Genomic DNA, 21,418 nt, shown 5'->3' with positions numbered 1-21,418 from the left:
AGTGGGTTCGCCCTTCCCTTTAAAGTTAAGAGAAAACCTCTAAATATTTATTTGAGTAAAACATATTTTTTCTTGGAAACTAATCTAAAAGCGCATAGACCAAAACATGTCCTGGACTTAATTAATTTACTGCGATCATTTCTGCCGTTAACAAGATCTTAGCGGACACACACATAAAAATTACTACTAACCTCTTATAGTATAGGATTGTATTTAGTTTTTTGATGAAAATTTCTAGAAATTTTTATTTTAAGGGAGTGGTTTATGAAGTATCTTTTTTTTTAGTAAATTATCAACCAACATAATAGCTTAAACCTTCCCTGGACAATCATTAAGGTTTTCGGCATTATTTTGAATTTATTTCTCATCTTTGAATGTTAGAGACATATAAGGCTTTGTTTCTCTTTACATAAAGGTTCTTTTTTTTATTTGCGCTACATTTGCATAAAAATTGTTCTTTTTTATAGGTTTTACTATATTTACAATTGAACAGACAGACAAACAAACAGACAGACATCGTTCTACTTTGTATTATAGATTGAACAGAAAAGAATAAACTTTAGTGAGTTAAAAAAAATTACACTGTACACAACAATAAAACACTACAGTTTTAAGTCTGGTTCGAATCTTCTTTAAGATGTTATACTTTGATATTAAACGTTTTAGGAAATTTTTGTCTACTATTGGTTTTAAATATGGCCTTTATTTTAATATTCTAAAGCTACTCTTTAAACCATCCTTAAATACAAGTAACACGATCTTTACCTGTGTCGCTAACTTCTGAAACGATATGGTTCTTCTTTGCATGACGATTTTAATAGGTCCAAGGAAGGTTTATTTATAACTATTTTGAGGAAGGATGCCTTTACCCTCACAAAATCAAACGCCGCTGTAAAATTTATCCCCCAACAAAAAATTCAAAATTTATCAGAATGTTTCTATAAAGGTCTAAAATTCTTGTTAAATTTTTTATATAATTTTTTTTCTAGTCCAACACAGACGGGAAGTAAACAAAGTCAGGGAGGGAGGGGACAGTGGAATGGGGTATTTAAACAAAAACTTATTTTTTTTATGCTAAAATGTGGTTTAATTTTGGTTTTTAATTTTCATTTTTTTTCCCGAGGTAGTCATTTTTTTCCCCGAGGTAAACTTTAGAATTTAAAACAAAAAGAGATCTTCCAAATTATATAGAAAAAATCTTTGAATTATTGGTCAATTTAAGTTCAAAGATTTTTTTTTCATTGTAAAAATTTAATTTTTTAAAAGATTTTGTAAAAAAAATCCTCTAACAAAAAAAATTATCATAATCCAAGATGGCGTCAATACATGTAAAATAATATTTTTAAAACAAAAAATTAAAACTTTATATCTTTTTTCACAGATTGAATTTCAAAAATCGGTCTGACAGTTTTTCCAAAGTCGGGAAGATCTATCAATTGGAAAAGGTTTAAAACCAATAGAACATTTCTTTATACTAAAACATATTTTTTCTCACGTTTTTTCCCATGCTCAGGGAAAAAAATGATACCAGGGAAAAAAATGACTACCTCGGGGAGAAAAAAAGAATATTTACATCCACTATTTAAGGGGTTGTTTATGTGAGAATGTAGATTGCACGGGTACCAAAAGTTTTTGAACCTTATTAATTGGCTCACAAACTTTAGGATCTTTTGTTAAATTTTGATTAGTTAGTTTTTAACCTACATTAGGAGAAATTTTTAAAATTATCAAAGGGGATGTATTTGAATTTGTTGTCCCTTGTCCTATCCCTTAAGATCCCTGAAACTTACTAAATAATATAGAAGAGAGACATTGACCACAAGTTTACAGGAAAACTGGACAAAAATAGTTTTTTTCCTCTGCTAGACTTTAATGCCGTTAGTATATCAACGCGCAATAAGTTATTGATCCTTATACAGGGTGTTTCAATAGAAACGTTATTTTTAAAATCTTAATTATGCATAGAAAGTAAAAACATTATATAAAATGCTTTATATATTTGGAAAACCTATTCTGGGACATTTATGTTTCAAAAATTTAAAAATTATTTTTTCAACAAACTATGATACAATTTTCAACGTAGCTCCTAAACTACAAATAGCACAAAAATGGCACTTATATTTCCAAAAAATAGAGTTTATGACAATTCTAACGATATGCATGGCGTTTTTCTACTATTAATACAAGCCGCGCAATTTGAATTTTAAAAATGTGATCATTTTTTCCACAACCTGAAATCCCTAAATCTTCAAAAATAAGGCCCTTGGAAAAACCGGTTTTTAAGGCATGATTTATTGAAAAAATCATTTTCAAATATTTGAAACATAAATGTCCCAAAATAGGTTTTCCAAATATATAAAGCATTTTATATAATTGTTATATTTTCTATGCATAATTAAGATTTGAAAAAAAACGTTTCTATTGAAACACCCTGTATGAAAGTAACAGGATGTGTTGACACTTGTTTTCCTTTACAGTAGATCTTCTCATTGGTCCTGGAAAGTTTTATGAGTATCTTTTTTATTTGGAGGGGAGAATACCAAGAAATCTTACACCCTTAAATTTTTTCTATAGGCCTCTAGGGGCGTAGTAAGTATCTAAAGTAGTAAGGTTTTATTTGTCCTTTTTAAGATCTAGCTAATAACTGACCCATTTGACTTCTCAAATATAGAAAAGCCATAAATAGCTCCTCAGTGCAATTGTTAGAGGCAATTTTATTTCTAGTTTAAAGTCTAAGGATGGTTTAAAGCTATTTTTCTTCCCAAACACTCTGCTTTAATTATAAAGCAACTAACTGTTTAAAAATATCTTAGCCATTACATCAGTTATCGAATTTGTTTACATCTGATCAAAATTATTGAAATTATTTGTCAATACGATATTTCTGAGTTTAAGAAGGAATAATTGAAATGAAAATCTAAAAGTAAAACTACAGACATAAATAAATATTTCTAAGAAACACTATAGCAATTGAAAATTACTTTCAAGAAACGTATACACTAAAAAGACATAAAATTAATAAAATTATTTTTGTAATTCATATTAGTATGCAATATCTTTCTGATTATATTTAATCTAGGTTTATGTTATTTAAAGAGGATGGGGGATAGGTTAAGAACTTTAATTGTGAAAATAAACTAATCCCCTCGCCAGTTGTCTAATACGCCTCTTGAGGCCTCTATGGGTAAGCAAAATGTTTTTCCTTCGCTCTCTGGTAAGATCAGCTGTTTACTAAAAATTGCTTTTTCGGCTGCTAGATGGGGTTAGTTATATATTTTTTTCTGCGATTTACCTTAGGAAATAGCTCTAAATCTTTCCAGGAACTATGAAAAGCTACCCTGTAAAGGAAAACCATATCGGTTCAGTGGTTAGCGAGACCTTCGGTACAGACAGAAAGACACACAGATAGACATCCTTATACTTTATTATAAGGAATAGCATGTTGATTTTTCACATTTTAATATTTATTTTCCAATTGTTATTTTTATACTTTTAAGCTGTCGATGGTAAAAAAAACCACATACCAATTTATTTTTTCTATTTCCATATTAATCTTAATGGAAATAAACAATATTTTGCGTACAATAAAAAAATAATAAAAAAACAGTGTTTAAATTTTAAGATTTAAGTACTTAGTCAATTTTGCATGCATAGTTCGCTGAAAGCCAATCGAATCCTTATATCTTTAGGTAACTAGATGTATGTATGTTCACTAAGATTTTATAAACGATTGTAATATATAATATATATTGGTTGGATATATAAAATGTTTCAGGATATTTTGGTTTACCCGAGAAAAGTCGTACGAAACAAAATTGTAAGTAGATTTGTTGAAAAACTGCTTGAATACATGATATTGTTTAAGGACATACTTACATTTTTAAGACTTGATTATAGAGATTCTTCGCTTATAACAATGTACTTTGTTTTCCTATGAATCAGTATTTCAAAAATCAGACCAATCGGATAATTTTATTACATAAAAATTTGTTGTTAAAAAAGTTAAAAAGCAACATGTTTAAAATAAACGAACGGACATTCTGGTACTGATTATAGAGTTGTTACGCTTTCTAAATCGTACCTAACTTCTACAGGAATCACGATGCAAAGTTTGAAATCGATACAACAATTCTCAAATGCCTAAATTAACGAAAAAAGCTAACCGTCAGTAATTATAGAAAATCTTCGCTTTTTAAAACACAGAATCATCAAATACTTTGTTGAGTTCAAACTGTTTAAAATTTACATAATTTATTAAAATGATGTGAATAATTATAAAATTTTCAGCAAGGGTAGCCATATCTATAAGTAGCGCAGTTGCAACAAGCAAAAACTATTTTGTAATATATCAGCAAACTTTAATACAGTAAAATGCGTGTTACATATTTAAGTAAATGTATTATTAAGAGATGAAAAGTCAAAGCGACCAAATAACTATAATTATAAAATAGTTTTGTAAGTAAAAATTTGATTATATGAATGTTTATGTGTCTGCTTGTATGTTGCTATGCTTACAGAATAACGTACACGTCGTACAAATCCTTTTCAAGAAGTTGCCTCGCTGACTGAATTTCAATTATGATATGAAAATGTTTTGTAAGCATTTCTACAGTTTAGTGTTTTCTTCAGTGAAATTGAAATCCAAGAAATGTTAAAAATTTATTTAACAGAAACTTCTCATATAAAGGGCTGTACTTAAGCTATATTAGTTTATAAGACCTTTAAGGGCATTTTAGGTAATTGGAGATGGGGGGGGGGGGAAGGGGGAGTGTTAAATTCTATTTAATATACTTAACCCTTTACAGTCGGGGGGGGGGGGGGGGCGTTGATAAAGAGCCCAAAATGCGTGACGCCCCCCCCCCCGACTGATTAAGGTGCGGCAAGGGGCCCGACTGTTAAGGGTTAAAAACATCCTGTTACTTGTATAAAATTATCTATAATACAAAGTAGCATGATGGCTGTCCCTTCGTCTGCCTGTCCGTCCGTCTGTCTGTCCCTTAAGATATCTGACCACTGAACCGATTGGATTCTACTCTTCAGGGAATATACCTACCTACTGGTCCTGTGGTGGTTTTAGACTATTTTCTTGAGGGAAGAGTGACAACCTCAACCCCTCAAAAAATAAAAATTCTCCCCAATTTTTTTTATGCAGTTAATTTAAAAGTGGTGGTCGCAGCACCAGAAGTAATTTATTTTTTTAAAGTTAGCCCTTGGGGCAAAGCTCCTACAGGCTAGAACCGTAGCCGATAGTATTTTATAAAGTAGTAAGGTTTTTATGTCTGACGCTAAAGCTCCCAGAAATTGTTGGTCTACATTGCATTAATTTTAAGCTCAGCTTAATTAATGTCTTAACTTGTGTAGGCTATTTTCTGACATCTTTCACTCTTCCCTTGATGTTAGGGCCGAAAAACAAAAATAAATGCATTAAAAAACTTACCTTAAATCAGCTACCCGGCATATTAGATAAAATGATCCATTCCTAAAAAATAAACATTATGGTTATTACAGCTAACAATGGCACTTAATCATTATAGGTTTTATCCATAATCTATAATACAAAGTATCTTGATGTCTCTCCGTCTTTCTCGGTAACCACTGAACCGATTGGATTCTAGTCTTCAGGGAATATACCTACTAATCCTGTGGTGGTTTTAGGCTATTTTCTTTGCAGGTGGGATAACCACAACCCCCCAAAAATAAAAAAATACCCCCCCATTTTTTGGTTTATGGGGAAGTTAGTTACCATAGGGCAGCACCAGAAGTACTTTTTTAAAATTATCTCTTTGGGCAAAGCCGCTAGAAGCTAGGGGCGAAGCCGCTAGTATTATTTATATTACAACTACGAAAAATATTTCCCTATGGTTTTTATGACAATTAACGCATGATTCTGAAGATTACAGGATACAAAAAATTATTGATTAAAGGAGAAAAAAAGCGGAACAAATTATCAATTTGATTTGACAGAAATTAAATGTCCGCGTTTTTTGTTCTTCATTACGGAAAAAATCAGGGAGGAAGGGAGGGGTCATTGGACTTTAAATTGTATGTATAGCAAGTTAAATATACAAAAACTCTCATTGGTGGGCTTAAACCTTTTACGTCTTTTATCAACCTTGTCTGTATTGTACAACTTTTCCTAAGTTTCATTTTGTTTATCATAATAAGGGGTGTATATTAAATTATTCTCTAATGTCTTATCCCTTAAACTCCCTGAATGTCTGTAATTGGACACAGGGAGTAAGGGAGGGGACAATTGATCGAATATTCAATTTTTAAGAGTCTCAGACTTTGGGTACTGGCTTAAAGGGAATGTGCACGAATTCAGCAGGTTCTGACTGACTTTGGGTACTAGCGCATTAATGCCCCGCTAACTAGCTGAGTTAGTTTTGAATATAGCAGACAGAAAAGATGGCTGGTTTTAACTATTATTTTTTTTCCAAGAAAATGTCATTTCGCATATAGAAACTCTACTGTGATATTTATGTATTACACAATCTAAGAACCTCTTGAATTTAGGTTGCAGTTAAAAATATATGAGAAGGGTTGACGAAGTTCTAAACAACATTTTTCTAGTGATTAATTACAGAATGTTTATTACATTGTGATGTATTGGTAATTTAATTTTCAAGTGAATGCTTTTTTCTTAGAACTAATTTTGTTCTAAATTATATTACCACGATCCCCTTACAATTTTGGTCTAATTTTTTTGATAAATCTGGTTTTCATTGCTTTTTAGCGAAAACTCTTAAATTGAATTAATTGCCCATTGTCCCCTCCCTACCTCCCTGAATTGGACACCTTATCTAGTTTAAACAACCTTGAACCCTAGGGTATGTGAATGCAATAAAGTAACAATATACATATGTAGGAGTGTCGTAACAAAGTAGCATAATATTTTATTATCTAAAATAGATGGTCATAAAAAAGCAATTTAAGGAACATGAAAACATCTCTTATATATTGGAAAACTAAAGATAATAAAGATGCATATTTCTAGGATAGCCGGCATTGCACTGTCGTAAAATCTTTTTAAAATCCATGTTTTATTGGCAGCACTGGCAGGCGGCTACGGTAGCAGCTGTGGCTGTAACAGTGGCAGCGGCTGCACTAAATGATTTAAAGATCCACTTTTCACACAAAGTAAACAGGTAAAAAATCAAATTCTCCTTTATTTTAAAATTAAGGGTGGAAATTTCTGAGCACGACTAGGGTCTTTGGAAGAAACCACCAACTGTCTTGATAATATTTTGTGGGCATTGTAGAAACATCCCCGGGGTTAAACTAAACTCTGTTAACAAGCATAGAAATGTAAAACCTGTGTGGATATGAAATATTAGACACCCAGAACTAACAAGACAGGATCATATATTAGTGGGTGCTTTCCCTCAAAGTTCCTAGCGAGCAAACTTCTCCTCCCCATCCCTTATGGAAGACAAAGAAAGTATCTCAATGTGGCGTCATGAAAATGAGGGATTATCCATCTTTTTTTATTGGGGTTTTTCTTTCCCACTCCTCCTCTCCTCTCCATTCTTTAACCCTGCCCAAAGATAGTAACTAAAAATAGGCTTTGTCCAAATATCCAGCTGATTTCTAATTCCGGATACCCGGTGTCCGGCCGGATATTGAAAATGGCCCGATATCTGGCAAAATACCGGATATCCGGCAAAACCGGATATCCAGCCCTACCCTAGCTAATATAACCTAACCTAACCAAGCCTAAAGTTAAATTCAAACACACGAAAACTACATCTTCTTTTTAAAAAATTATTTTCATAATACAGGGGGGCGGAGGGAGTTTCTATGCTCGATAAAAGATTTAGGGAAAACTGCCTATTAGTGCTTTATGAATATGGATGACAACATTCGCTTTAAATAATTTATATATGCATTATATCTCTTTATAATTAGGCTTCAGTATTCTGTTCTTGCAATTTGTATGTCAAAACCAATAAGAGCTTGGATATCTTACATCTATAATACAAAGTAGAACGATGTCTGTCTGTCCGTCCGTCCGTCCTCTAAGATCTCAGTAACCACTGAACCGATTGGATTCTACTCTGTAGGATATATACCTTTTGGTCCTGTTGTGGTTTTAAGCTATTTCCCTAAAAATGAAAATTCCCCTCCCCCCTCAAAAAAAAAAAAATTTCTTGGGAACACATTAGACTATGAGCAGCACCAGTAGTACTTTTTTTTAGTTCTCTCTTGGGGCAAAGCCCCTAGAGGCTAGAGGCGAAGCCGCTAATAATATATAAAGGTATACAAATTCATCTTGTAGGCAAACCTATATCTGAAAATATGTAAGCCTTAAATAAAGATTACTTAAGCTAAACCGGCAATTGTCTGGTCGAGATCTGAAACCCCTCATTTTTTCGGTAGTTTGTTTATTACTTCAGGTGAAGTTAGGTTATGACAGGTTATATTGGGTACTGGGTAGACTCCGCAGGGTTAGAGCCTCCTGCAGGGATTATAAAAAGGGGGAAAAAACGCATAAATTTCAATTTTTTAAAAATAAGTGGGATAAGTCAGCTTATACTAATAACGAAATTAATTCGAAAAAAATCACGAAACCTATACGTGTTTTTCAGCTGTCGTTTGGGGGCAACACATCGTAAAATTGACGACCTCTCCATTTGCCTCCCAAATATTATTTTAGATTTATTTCGCTTGTTGCTTATACCTTATTCCTGGGGATAAGTGATCTATAAGAACTTTCAGAATAAGCCCCGTTGATCCCAAAATAATTTTCTCACCTGAGTGTAATAAGAGCGTTCTTGCTGAATAGGATAGTCTCAGCTCTCATAGTTGGTTTGGTAAATTTAGCAAATACTATGCCAGCCATGCATGCCTAGATAGATAGATAGGTACATAGATAGATAGATAGTCTCAGCTCGTATAGTTGATTTGGTAAATTTAGCAAATTCTATGCCATCCATGCATGCCTAGATAGATAGATGGATAGAAAGATAGATAGGTACATAGATAGATAGATAGTTTCAGCTCTCATAGTTGGTTTCGTAAATTTAGCAAATACTATGCCAGCCATGCATGCCTGGATATATAGATAGATGATGTAATAGGTGGATAGATAGATAGTTAGATAGATGTATATATAGAAAGACGGCTAGATGTCTTTACCTGGATCATGACAACGAATATACTTTGAACAGATATAATGATAACCAATAACCAGTTATTAAGTAGATAGACAGAAACATAGCTAGAAAGATGGCTAGATGTCTCTACCTAGATCATGACACCGAATATGCTTTGAACAGACCTAATGATAAACAATAGCCAGATATTTAGTAGATAACTAGATAGATAGACAGAAAGATAGCTAGAAAGATAGCTAGACGTCTCTACCTGGATCATGACATCGAATATACTTTAATCAGACATAATGATAACCAATAGCCAGATATTTAGTAGATAATTAGATAGATAGACAGAAAGATAGCTAGAAAGATGGCTAGATTTCTCTACCTGAATCATGACACCAAATATGCTTTGAACAGACATAATGATAACCAATACCCAGGTATTTAGTAGATAGACAGATAGATATCTAGAAAGATGGCTAGATGTCTCTACCTGGATCATGACACCAAATATGCTTTGAACAGACATAATGATAACCAGTAGCCAGATATTTAGTAGATAGACAGAGAGATAGCTAGAAAGATAGCTAGAAGTCTCTACCTGGATTATGACAACGAATATGCTTTGAACAGACATAATGAAAAACAATAGCCAGGTATTTAGTAGATAACTAGATAGATAGACAGATAGATAGCTAGAAAGATGGTTAGATGTCTCTACCTGGATCATGACACCAAATATGCTTTGAACAGACATAATGATAACCGCCAATGGACAGTGTTCAGTTGTTGCTCGCACTCCATAACTGAAATTAATATATATCCTGTTATAAACAAGGATGAAAATTTAAAAAAAAGCCAATCTCAATAGGATGGACAAGCAAAAAACAAGGAATCATTATAGCTGAAATTAAACTGAAAAATTTTAGTTCAAAAAGGTAAAATTTTAAACATGTTTAATATGAATCATATTCTATAAATATTATGACTAAATTATAGAAAAATCTTAATGTATTTTTATAAAACTAAATGTCAGTAAAACTAATAAAATACATCCATTTGCGCAGGGAGTGAAGGGACAATAGACTATCTCTTATTCATTGCCATGAAATCTTCAGATACTACGATTAGATGGTTCAAACCAGCAGGGTCTAAACATTTTCACTATTGATTTTAATAACACAGACCAAATTGTGTCATTTTAATTTACGAAGGAGTAATTTTTAATATATTTATAAATTATTTACTAACAGATACGCTCCCAGAGGCCTCAAAAATTTTTTTGGGGGGGGGTAAATACCCCCCCCCCCCCAAAAAAAAAAATAAAAAATCTCTAACAAAATTAAATTTTGCGCGCTTTTTGATATTAAATATTTAATAAAATTTAAATTACCCCCCCAAAAATTTTACCCCGGGGATAAATTTTGGGGGGTAAACAAAATTTACTCCTGCCAACAGATTTTTTTTTTTTTTTTGGGGGGGGGCTCATATCATAGGAATCTTCTTTAAAAATTTCAGCTGTCTATCTTGAATAGGGGCCGAGAAAATCACGTTTCCCCCAATTCATTAATTACGGACAGACGGACTGACATTCGCTACTAAAAAAGAAAAAAAAATATGCAAACCACATTCCACCAAAAGAAAGGAAAAATGTCCGATTAATTAATTTTCTCTGCAGAAGAAAAAGGTTTTGCAAAATTGACAAGGTTTGATGCAAATGTGGTTAAATGTGTATTAGATCTGTTCAAATTTTCAGCTTTTCACTTTTTGATGTTGTACTGTACAGAACAAGAAGTGTTTAGATTTGTAAAGGACAGTTTAAAAAAAATAGGGTATGTCCGCACGTCTGTTACATTAGGATAATTCCTGTAACAGTAGGGAACAATTTAGAAAGCGTAGCAACTCTATGATTATTTATAGAAAGTTTGTAAATGCAAAAAAAGAGTGTCACAAAACAATGATGACAACATCCAAAAGTTTCATAGCCAACAAAATTAAAAGATTAATGAGCAAAAAGACATGATTTTTATTAATGTTGTAAACATATTATTTCCATTTGGGGGAAAGGGGACGAGTGTTAGCCTCCATGTAATAATTATAAACCATTCTTGAACCTAATGAGAACCAAATCGGTCGGCGGTTAGCGAGATCACACACACACACAAAGACAAACAGACATCATATTACTATTAAATATAAAGGATAAATCGAAATAGTTGAGATATAAAATAATGAAAAAGGCAAAAATTGAACATATCTAATTTGCATACCTAACAAGATTTTATGCTTGCCAGAATAGTCATATTAACAGCATTCTATGAATAATTTTGGAGGAATATTTTTGCTTTTCCTTTAGCCTGATTTAATGGATGTTTTAGTTTGATTAGACTTTCATACCGACCAAATAACTTTGTATAGCATGTTATAATTGTCCTATGGATATTAAACTTAACATGATAATACCTTAGGTACAATTCAGAAAGTGTAGCAGCTCTAGAAAGTTCATTTGTCTATTTAAAAATCTGATTTTTAGAATATTGATTGCCAGTGCGATTAGACACTACATAGTAAGCGATTCTTCTCTATAATCACTTTATATTTCATAATACGTTTGTCTGTTTGTTTTTAGTAGCGAAGCTACTCTATAATTCACAATGTCCGTCCGTCTGTCCGTCCGTCCGTAATTAATGAATTGGGGGAAACGTGATTTTCTCAGCTCCTATAAAAGATAGAGAGCTGAAATTTTTTGACAACATTCCCATCATTAAGGAGCACAATTAACTATAAAACATCAATGGCGGTCGGACTTTTTAGCAGGTTTTAGGCTATTTTTATATTTTCCAAATTTTCCCCATATCTTTGGTGTTTATGGTCCGATTTTCAAAATTTTTTCAGTTAAAGATATCAAAATTAAATTTCCCGTCATTTGAAGAAAACAACAATGGCGGTCAGACTGCCTTTTTGTAGGTTTTTGGCTATTTTTATATTTTTCACATTTCCCCCCATATCTTTGGTGTTTATGGTCCGATTTTCGAAATTTTTTCAGTTAAAGATATCAAAAATAAATTTCCTGTCGTTTGAAGAAAACAACAATGACGGTCAGACTGCCTTTTTGCAGGTTTTTAACTATTTTTATTTGTTTTACATTTTTCCTCATATCTTTGGTGTTTATGGTTCAATTTAAAAAAAATTCAGTTAAAGATATTAAAATTAAATTTCTGTTGTTTTAAGAAAGAACAATGGCTGCCAAACTTCCTTTCAGCAGGTTTTTGGCTATTTTTACATTTTTCTCCATATCTTTGGTATTTTTGGTCCAATTTTAAAACTTTTTTGCATTAACAGTTTCAAAATATTTTTTCCCATTGTTATGTGCATCTAGTATGTAATTTACTCTAACCGTTTTCAACATACAAAATAAAACAAGGTTTTGTGTTTATTTTCTCCAATAAATCTATTCTTGATTTTAATAAATAACTTTAAATCTACTTCTACGTATTCCCATCCACAATTTTTTGTGCTTCGCTACTTATGGATGTTGTCATCCTTGTTTGGTTTCTGTTTTATGGATAATGGATAACTGATAATAATTAAAATTTCCCTCTTCAAATGTTAAAAGTTTTTTTTTTCATTTTGTAATTAACTTATTATCATGTTGATCGGAGTTCGAACCCATCTGAGAAGCGGAATCATTTTACATGTAAATGTTAAAAATTTGCCATTACTGTGTAGTAAAAGTTGTCGCAAATATGAGTATTAACTGACTAAGTTAGGTTAAAACTATTTTGAAGAACTGTAATGAAAAATACCTTCAATTTTGTTAATGCAATAAATGTCACAAGACTCGAGAAGAATTTATTTCTTTTGTTTAAATGAAACAAGAATAACAACATCCACAAATGAATCAATTTTTGAACGAGGATGACAACATCCATATGTAGCAAAGCGCTTTAAAAGTAAAAACAGCCGAGATTAAGGAAAAAGTGACCAGCATATCTGCAATCAAATTTAAAAAAATGCATACATTTGATGTCCTCTCAGCAATTCAGACCGACTAACGTACAAATTTGTTCATTGAGTAATGGCCAAGAGAATCTTCACATATAATTCAGCTGTCTATCTATAATAGCAAACGACTAACGTAACTGACAGTCGGACGGACAGACAGTTAGACAGATATTTATAAGTATAAAGTAACTTCACTACTGAAAAGTTCAAGAATGAATGATCCGCATAGATACATGGACTCATTAATCAAATCACATAATTCTCTAATATTAATCTAATGATAATAATTATAGAAAAGATTTACTTTTAAGTAAAATTAGTGAATACAAAATATTTTTCTGAATTTTTGGCATTAGATTTAGGCATGTACTCTATATATATCTAGAAGCAAAGATACTCTTTTAGTTTGTTTGTCGGTATTAACCACTATTGCCAGGAATTTAATAGAATGAAGAATAGTTATTTCTTGCATCGTATCATAAACAGCTTTTCGCGGAAATAGAATGTACAATTATAAGATTAAAATCAGTTTTTTAGCCCCGAGGTGCCAAAGGCAAAGGCTAAAAAAACTGGTTTTAATATTATGATTGTATATTTTTTATATTCGTAGAAAGCTGGATATAATACGATGCTAGACATAGTTTTTTTCGTATGGATGAGAACCGGTTCCTATCCACCGGATTTGAATGAATACGAGAAATAAAATTCTTATGTACTTTATATTGTTGGTGAAAAAGTTTGGACATTGTTAGTTCGTACAAATCAATCAATGTCTATTAAAAGTGTCCAAAGTTATTAAGCCAACGAATTAGAAAGCGTGTTTTTAAATGTACCAGCATAATTTACATTTTAATGTCCTCTCCCTCCCCGCGTTAATATAGAGTTTCAGCATATTTTGCACATTTTATGTAAATAGAAATTTAGATTTTAGAAAATGCAATAGAAATCTTGGATCAACTGCAGTTCACGGTAAAATATTCCTGGTAACGAATGTTTCCAAAAATCTATGAATTTTAAAGGATGCTAGCTGCCAAACGGCTGTATGTTCAGATCATGCCCGCATACCGTTTTAAGCGGCATAAGACGGCCTACAAATAATCTCGAATTGCCATAAATCAATAATGCACAATTATCTCGCATTGCAGAGAAATGCGCGAAAAAGACCTATTTTACGCGTTTTTTCTTCAGTGAAGCTTTCCCTGTGCATCATTGGATCTTGGCTATTCCAGATTATTTGTAGGCCTTCCTATGCCGCTTAAAACGGTGTGCGGGCATGATCTGTACGTTCAGCCGTTTGGCAGCTAGAAGCCTTTTAAAATCATAGATTCTTAGAATTTTCGTTACCAGGAATATTTTACCGTGAACTGCAGTTGATCCGAAATCTTTTACCTATTGAATTAGTATTCAGAAAAGTTTGCAAAAAGGTTTATTTATTACTCTTTTTAATACATTAATAACATGTAAAGTTTTATGAATAGGTTTTTTATTTCCAAAGAAGTTTATGAATATGGTCTTTGATTCTATTGACAGAAAGATAAATACATTGATATACAGGCAAAGAAAAGTAGAAAAGACAGGAATATTCAATCTAAAGAAAATCTATTTTGCTTGAAACGTTTGCCCATCATAGAAGATAATTAAAGAAAAGCAACTCTGTAATCAAGTTCATATCACCATATTTTATATATTTAAGGATGAAGTAAGACGTTCAAAATATGATGGGAAGATGATTAAAGTCCCTCCACAGATTATGACGTCATACGATAGAATAGCCAATGTAAGGCCAGTATACACTGTAATTGACCAATGGTAAAATTTATGCTGGCCTCTTATTGGCTATTTTAGACGCCATAATCTGTGGAGGGACTTTAATCATCTTCCAATCATAATTTGGACGCCTTACTTCATCCTTAGAGTCCATGTTTTCATTAGATATGGTGATATTAGCATTTTAGGACTTGTTTACAGAGTTGATTTGCTTATAACATTATACTTTATCGCCTTGTGAATTTATTTTCTAAAATCAAAGTAAAAGGATAATAAATTATACAAAAAAAAAATTGTTCCAAAGAAGCTAAAATATAAGGACTTTATGTTAATGACTAGCAGCTACGCCCCTAGAGGCCTCTGGGAGAAATTGAGAAGAGAAAAGTTAAATTCCAATGGCCAATTTTAAAAGAAAATTAAAAAAAAAATTGTGCGATTTCTATGTTGCGTTCAAATCTCTACGCATATTTTTTTTCAAGAAACCCGATCGGTTGAGCGGTTAGCGAGATCCCTCGGTACAGACAGACAGACAAACACACATCCTGTTACTTTATTATGCTGTTAAATGAATCATTTAAAGTTTATTTATATTATGCCATTACGAAAAAAATGGACAGATTAGAAAATTTTTCCTGTTAAAAAGTACAAAATATGATTTATATCCGTGTCTGTGGGAAGTAATCAAAGTAATCACTTTCTTTATATTGAATACTATAGAGGGTGCAATATATATGATTGATTTAGAGATACTTCATGTAAATAGATTTATTATCCTAGATACTTTCTTTATATTATACACTATAGAGGGTGCAATATATATGTTTGATTTAGAGATACTTCATGTAAATAGAGTTATTATCCTAGATACTTTCTTTATATTATACACTATAGAGGGTGCAATATATATGATTGATTTAGAGATACTTCATGTAAATAGAGTTATTATCCTAGATACTTTCTTTATATTATACACTATAGAGGGTGCAATATATATGATTGATTTAGAGATACTTCATGTAAATAGATTTATTATCCTAGATACTTTCTTTATATTATACACTATAGAGGGTGCAATATATATGTTTGATTTAGAGATACTTCATGTAAATAGAGTTATTATCCTAGATACTTTCTTTATATTATACACTATAGAGGGTGCAATATATATGATTGATTTAGAGATACTTCATGTAAATAGATTTATTATCCTAGATACTTTCTTTATATTATACACTATAGAGGGTGCAATATATATGTTTGATTTAGAGATACTTCATGTAAATAGAGTTATTATCCTAGATACTTTCTTTATATTATACACTACAGAGGGTGCAATATATATATTTGATTTATAGATACTTCATGTAAATAGAGTTATTATCCTAGATACTTTCTTTATATTATACACTATAGAGGGTGCAATATATATGATTGATTTAGAGATACTTCATGTAAATAGAGTTATTATCCTATATACTTTCTTTATATTATACACTATAGAGGGTGCAATATATATGTTTGATTTAGAGATACTTCATGTAAATAGAGTTATTATCCTAGATACTTTCTTTATATTATACACTATAGAGGGTGCAATATATATGATTGATTTAGAGATACTTCATGTAAATAGAGTTATTATCCTAGATACTTTCTTTATATTATACACTATAGAGGGTGCAATATATATGATTGATTTAGAGATACTTCATATAAATAGATTTATTATCCTAGATACTTTCTTTATATTATACACTATAGAGGGTGCAATATATATGATTGATTTAGAGATACTTCATGTAAATAGAGTTATTATCCTAGATACTTTCTTTATATTATACACTATAGAGGGTGCAATATATATGATTGATTTAGAGATACTTCATGTAAATAGAGTTATTATCCTAGATACTTTCTTTATATTAAATATAATAGAGGGTGTAATATATATGATTGATTTAGAGGTACTTCATGTAAATAGAGTTATTATCCTAGATCCTTTTTTTATATTATACACTATAGAGGGTGCAATATATATGATTGATTTAGAGATACGTCATGTAAATAGAGTTATTATCCTAGATACTTTCTTTATATTATACACTATAGAGGGTGCAATATAAAATAATAAATAGATTTATTATCCTAGATACTTTCTTTATATTATACACTATAGAGGGTGCAATATATATGATTGATTTAGAGATACTTCATGTAAATAGAGTTATTATCCTAGATACTTTCTTTATATTATACACTATAAAGGGTGCAATATATATGATTGATTTAGAGATACTTCATGTAAATAGAGTTATTATCCTAGATACTTTCTTTATATTATACACTATAGAGGGTGCAATATATATGATTGATTTAGAGATACGTCATGTAAATAGAGTTATTATCCTAGATACTTTCTTTATATTATACACTATAGAGGGTGCAATATATATGATTATTATTATTATTATTAAAAAATTAGAATATGTAAATCATGAATCAGATATACCTGCTATAAAATTTCTTGGGGTTTACTTTGATCCAGCCCTAACTTTTAAGTACCATGTTAAACAACTAAATGCTAAGCTTTCAAAATCACTTTTTGTTTTACGAAGATGTCAAAAAATATTAAACCCTGAAGCAATGCGATCCTTATATTATTCAACTTTTCATTGTCATTTAATATATGGAATTATAGCATATTCTTCAACATATGATAGTCTTATTAATGATGTCTTTAAACAGCAGAAGAAAGCTATTCGATGTATTTCTAATGCTAAATATAATTCACATACAGGATCGCTGTTTAAAAGATGGGGTATTTTGCCATTTCCTGCCCTAATAGACTATTTTAAATTAAACTTTATGTATCTTTATTTAAAAGATTTGCAGCCTAAATCATTCAGGATAGATAATTATTGGACTTTGAATCGAGACAGAAATGTTCCTTATGCTTTAAGAACTCAAGCTGACTTTGCTATACCATTTTCCAGACTTGCCCTAATTTCTAGATTGCCTTTTATTTCTCTACCAAAAACATGGAATAATTATGCTGAAATTTTGAAAGATCTAAAAAATAAGCCAAATTTTAATTTATTTAAACAACACTTGAAAAAAACAATGGTTGAAAATATTGAAACAAACTGCTACAGACTTCTTTGCCATATTTGCCATTTAAATGCAATTTAAACTATTGTTGGTTGGAATGCTGCCATTATTCTATAATTTTATTATTCTGTGATCAAAAAATAATAGAATGCAAAAATTGCCAGGTTTTAAACATACTACAACGCCGTACATTTCCTTTCTTTTTCTTTCTTTCTTTCTTTTTTTTGAACTACATGCTCCATTTACTTTTTTATTTTTTTAAAAGAAATACAATTTTTTTTTTCCTTATGATATCTAACTTTCATCTCATTTTTATTTTATTGTATTATATTCTTAATAGGGCTTGATCTCTTTTTACCGCATGATCACAGTGTTATTGTTTAATAATCCACTTTATACTAAAAAATTTGCACATTGTGTTTTGCGTTAGGTCCTGCCACTAGGCAACATATTTGATATTTCTTGTGTATTAAAATAAATAAAATAAAACTATATAAACAATATACCTATGTAAATATTCGTATCATATAATTGTGTTTTAATATGTTGACTGAAATAAATATTTTGATTTGATTTGATTTGATTGATTTAGAGATACTTCATGTAAATAGAGTTATTATCCTAGATACTTTCTTTATATTATACACTATAGAGGGTGCAATATATATGATTGATTTAGAGGTACTTTATGTAAATAGAGTTATTATCCTAGATATTTTCTTTATATTATACACTATAGAGGGTGCAATATATATGATTTATTTAGAGATACTTCATATAAATAGAGTTATTATCCTAGATACTTTCTTTATATTATACACTATAGAGGGTGCAATATATATGATTGATTTAGAGATACTTCATGTAAATAGAGTTATTATCCTAGATACTTTCTTTATATTATACACTATAGAGGGTGCAATATATATGATTGATTTAGATATACTTCATGTAAATAGAGTTATTATCCTAGATACTTTCTTTATATTATACACTATAGAGGGTGCAATATATATGATTGATTTAGAGATACTTCATGTAAATAGAGTTATTATCCTAGATACTTTCTTTATATTATACACTATGGAGGGTGCAATATATATGATTGATTTAGAGATACTTTATGTAAATAGAGTTATTATCCTAGATATTTTCTTTATATTATACACTATAGAGGGTGCAGTATATATGATTGATTTAGAGATACTTCATGTAAATAGATTTATTATACTAGATACTTTCTTTATATTATACACTATAGAGGGTGCAATATATATGATTTATTTAGAGATACTTCATGTAAATAGAGTTATTATCCTAGATACTTTCTTTATATTATACACTATAGAGGGTGCAGTATATATGATTTAGAGATACATCATGTAAATAGAGTTATTATCCTAGATACTTTCTTTATATTATACACTATAGAGGGTGCAGTATATATGATTTAGAGATACATCATGTAAATAGAGTTATTATCCTAGATACTTTCTTTATATTATACACTATAGAGGGTGCAATATATACAGGGTGGGGCAAATAAGACCGGTCAAATTCTAATTTCTAAACAAATGAACATAAAACCATCAATTTTAAAGATTTAATTGAATTTTAAAAACTGGCAAGCAAAATAGGTATATGACTATTAGATTATTCAATAAAATCGCTGCCAGCCTTTATCACCGCCTCTCAACCGCCGACAGGTCCAGGTCAAAATATACCTGTCCAAGCTAGTGTAGTTCTCCTTGATAGTGGCAATGAGGGAGGTCTCTGTGGTATGGGCACGTCTATTGGTGCATGCTCCAGGCCCAAAAGTTCATTGAATTAAGATCGGGCTGCTGGGAGGCCACATTTCCTTATGAATGTGAGTAACCCCAGGATCCAAATTCGCCCAACTTTCAAGCTACCCTTATACACGGAGGCTCTTATTTGGACCGCAGTTAAGCTAGAACAACGTTCTTTACCTTTTTAGAAATGGCATAAAGTTTCAGCTAGGGTTGTCAGCGCAACCCATAGTCTAAAAAGAGTTTTTAAGTTCAATATGGGTCGCTGAAGTCAAGAAACGAGAAATTTTCACGAATTTTCATGGCTTTTGACGTGTTTTACAACTCAAAATCTGCCCCGTTTCACTTTGCTGGAGTACTACAGCCAAGCCATTTCATATAGAGAGCTCTAGTCTTTTCTAGTGTCTTACTTATGTATCTAACAATATCCCCAGCAAGTTACATAACTCTACCTTATTTAGTGGGCCCTAGTCGAGAATCCAGTTTAAACCACCGGCGCATTTGGAATCTGCCTTGTTGAACATATGCGCGGCCAGCTCGTTGTACACGTCCTTCTTCGTCCAAAGATTTTTTTGTGCTAAAAGGACATTACCTAAGCTTTTTAAAGTGTGGTCAAACGTCCTGATTGGTCAAGTAGTTTTGGCGCTATGGCCGTTTAAAGTTTGTCCGGTCTTATTTGCCCTACCCTGTATGATTGATTTAGAGATACTTCATGCAAATAGATGTATTTTCCTAGATGGACCGTTAAACTTAAAAAGGAATTATTAGCAGACGAAGTTTTTTTTGTTTATAGTTCAATCCAATATGTTTTTCCCTAAGAAATTCAGTGTTGAATTATCATTTAAAAGAAATGAAAAAATAACTGCCTTTTTGTACTAAAATGTGTTTATTTTTTATTATTTTTAAAAGCGAAGCTTTTCTATAATTAGGGTCGTTCCGTCCGTCCGAGACGGATAGCTTTTTTCTTTAATTTAGGCATGTTAGAATTGTCCTATCGATTTCAAACATTGCATGGTGATTCCTGTAGTAGTTAGGTACGATTTAGAAAGCGTAGCAACTCTATAATCATTAACAGAATGTCCGTACGTCCATCTTTAACATGTTGATTTTTTTTATCTAATTGCTCGATTGATCTGATTTTTGGTATACTGATTCCTGGGATAACAAAGTACAATATTATAAGCGAAACAACTCTATAATCAAAACCTAAGAATGTGAATATATCCATAAACATTATCCTGTATCAAGAAGTTTTATAATATATTTGCTCACCAATTTGCTTTGACTCTTCTTCATTTATATTCTGATTATTCAGTTATGGCACTATACAAGCGTCAATGTCCGTTTGTGCTATCGTTTCAGAGCTTCGCTTTTATGGATGTTGTCATCCTTGTTTTTGTTTAATCTACTTATATTTGTAAGAATACTAATTGGCATATTGGTTCTTTTGTTAATCAATATATATGTACTTTATAAATATTAATTATTGTTACTTGTTATTTTTGTTGTACTTCCAGGAATATGATTAGCAAATCAAATATTAGTAATATTGTGGTAAGCCGAACGTTTCAGCTCACAGGGTTGCGAGTTCGAGTCCAACGAGCCTTAGCCTTGAATTATTCTACCAAAACAAACTAGCAGGATTTAGTC

General features: G+C 31.2%; 1 protein-coding gene across 3 annotated transcripts in view; it reads right to left on the bottom strand.

Annotated features, from left to right (window-relative positions):
* Positions 1–21,418, bottom strand: part of LOC145313077 (inward rectifier potassium channel irk-1-like) — a 118,069-nt gene that overhangs the window by 20,279 nt on the left and 76,372 nt on the right. For all 3 annotated transcript variants that reach the window (XM_080152341.1, XM_080152339.1, XM_080152342.1), the window contains exons 7-9: positions 9,823–9,907; positions 8,754–8,848; positions 5,438–5,479 (exon numbers count right to left, since the gene is read on the bottom strand). In XM_080152341.1, coding sequence (XP_080008467.1) covers positions 5,438–5,479; positions 8,754–8,848; positions 9,823–9,907 — 222 coding nt within the window. The remainder of the gene's footprint in view (positions 1–5,437; positions 5,480–8,753; positions 8,849–9,822; positions 9,908–21,418) is intronic.

Source organism: Acartia tonsa, chromosome 3 (genome assembly GCF_053477335.1).
Source record: "Acartia tonsa isolate MP-2025a chromosome 3, ASM5347733v1, whole genome shotgun sequence".
Classification (NCBI taxonomy): Eukaryota; Metazoa; Arthropoda; class Copepoda; order Calanoida; family Acartiidae; genus Acartia; species Acartia tonsa.
Note: the sequence above shows the minus strand (reverse complement) of the source record. Positions and strands in the feature narration are given on the sequence as shown.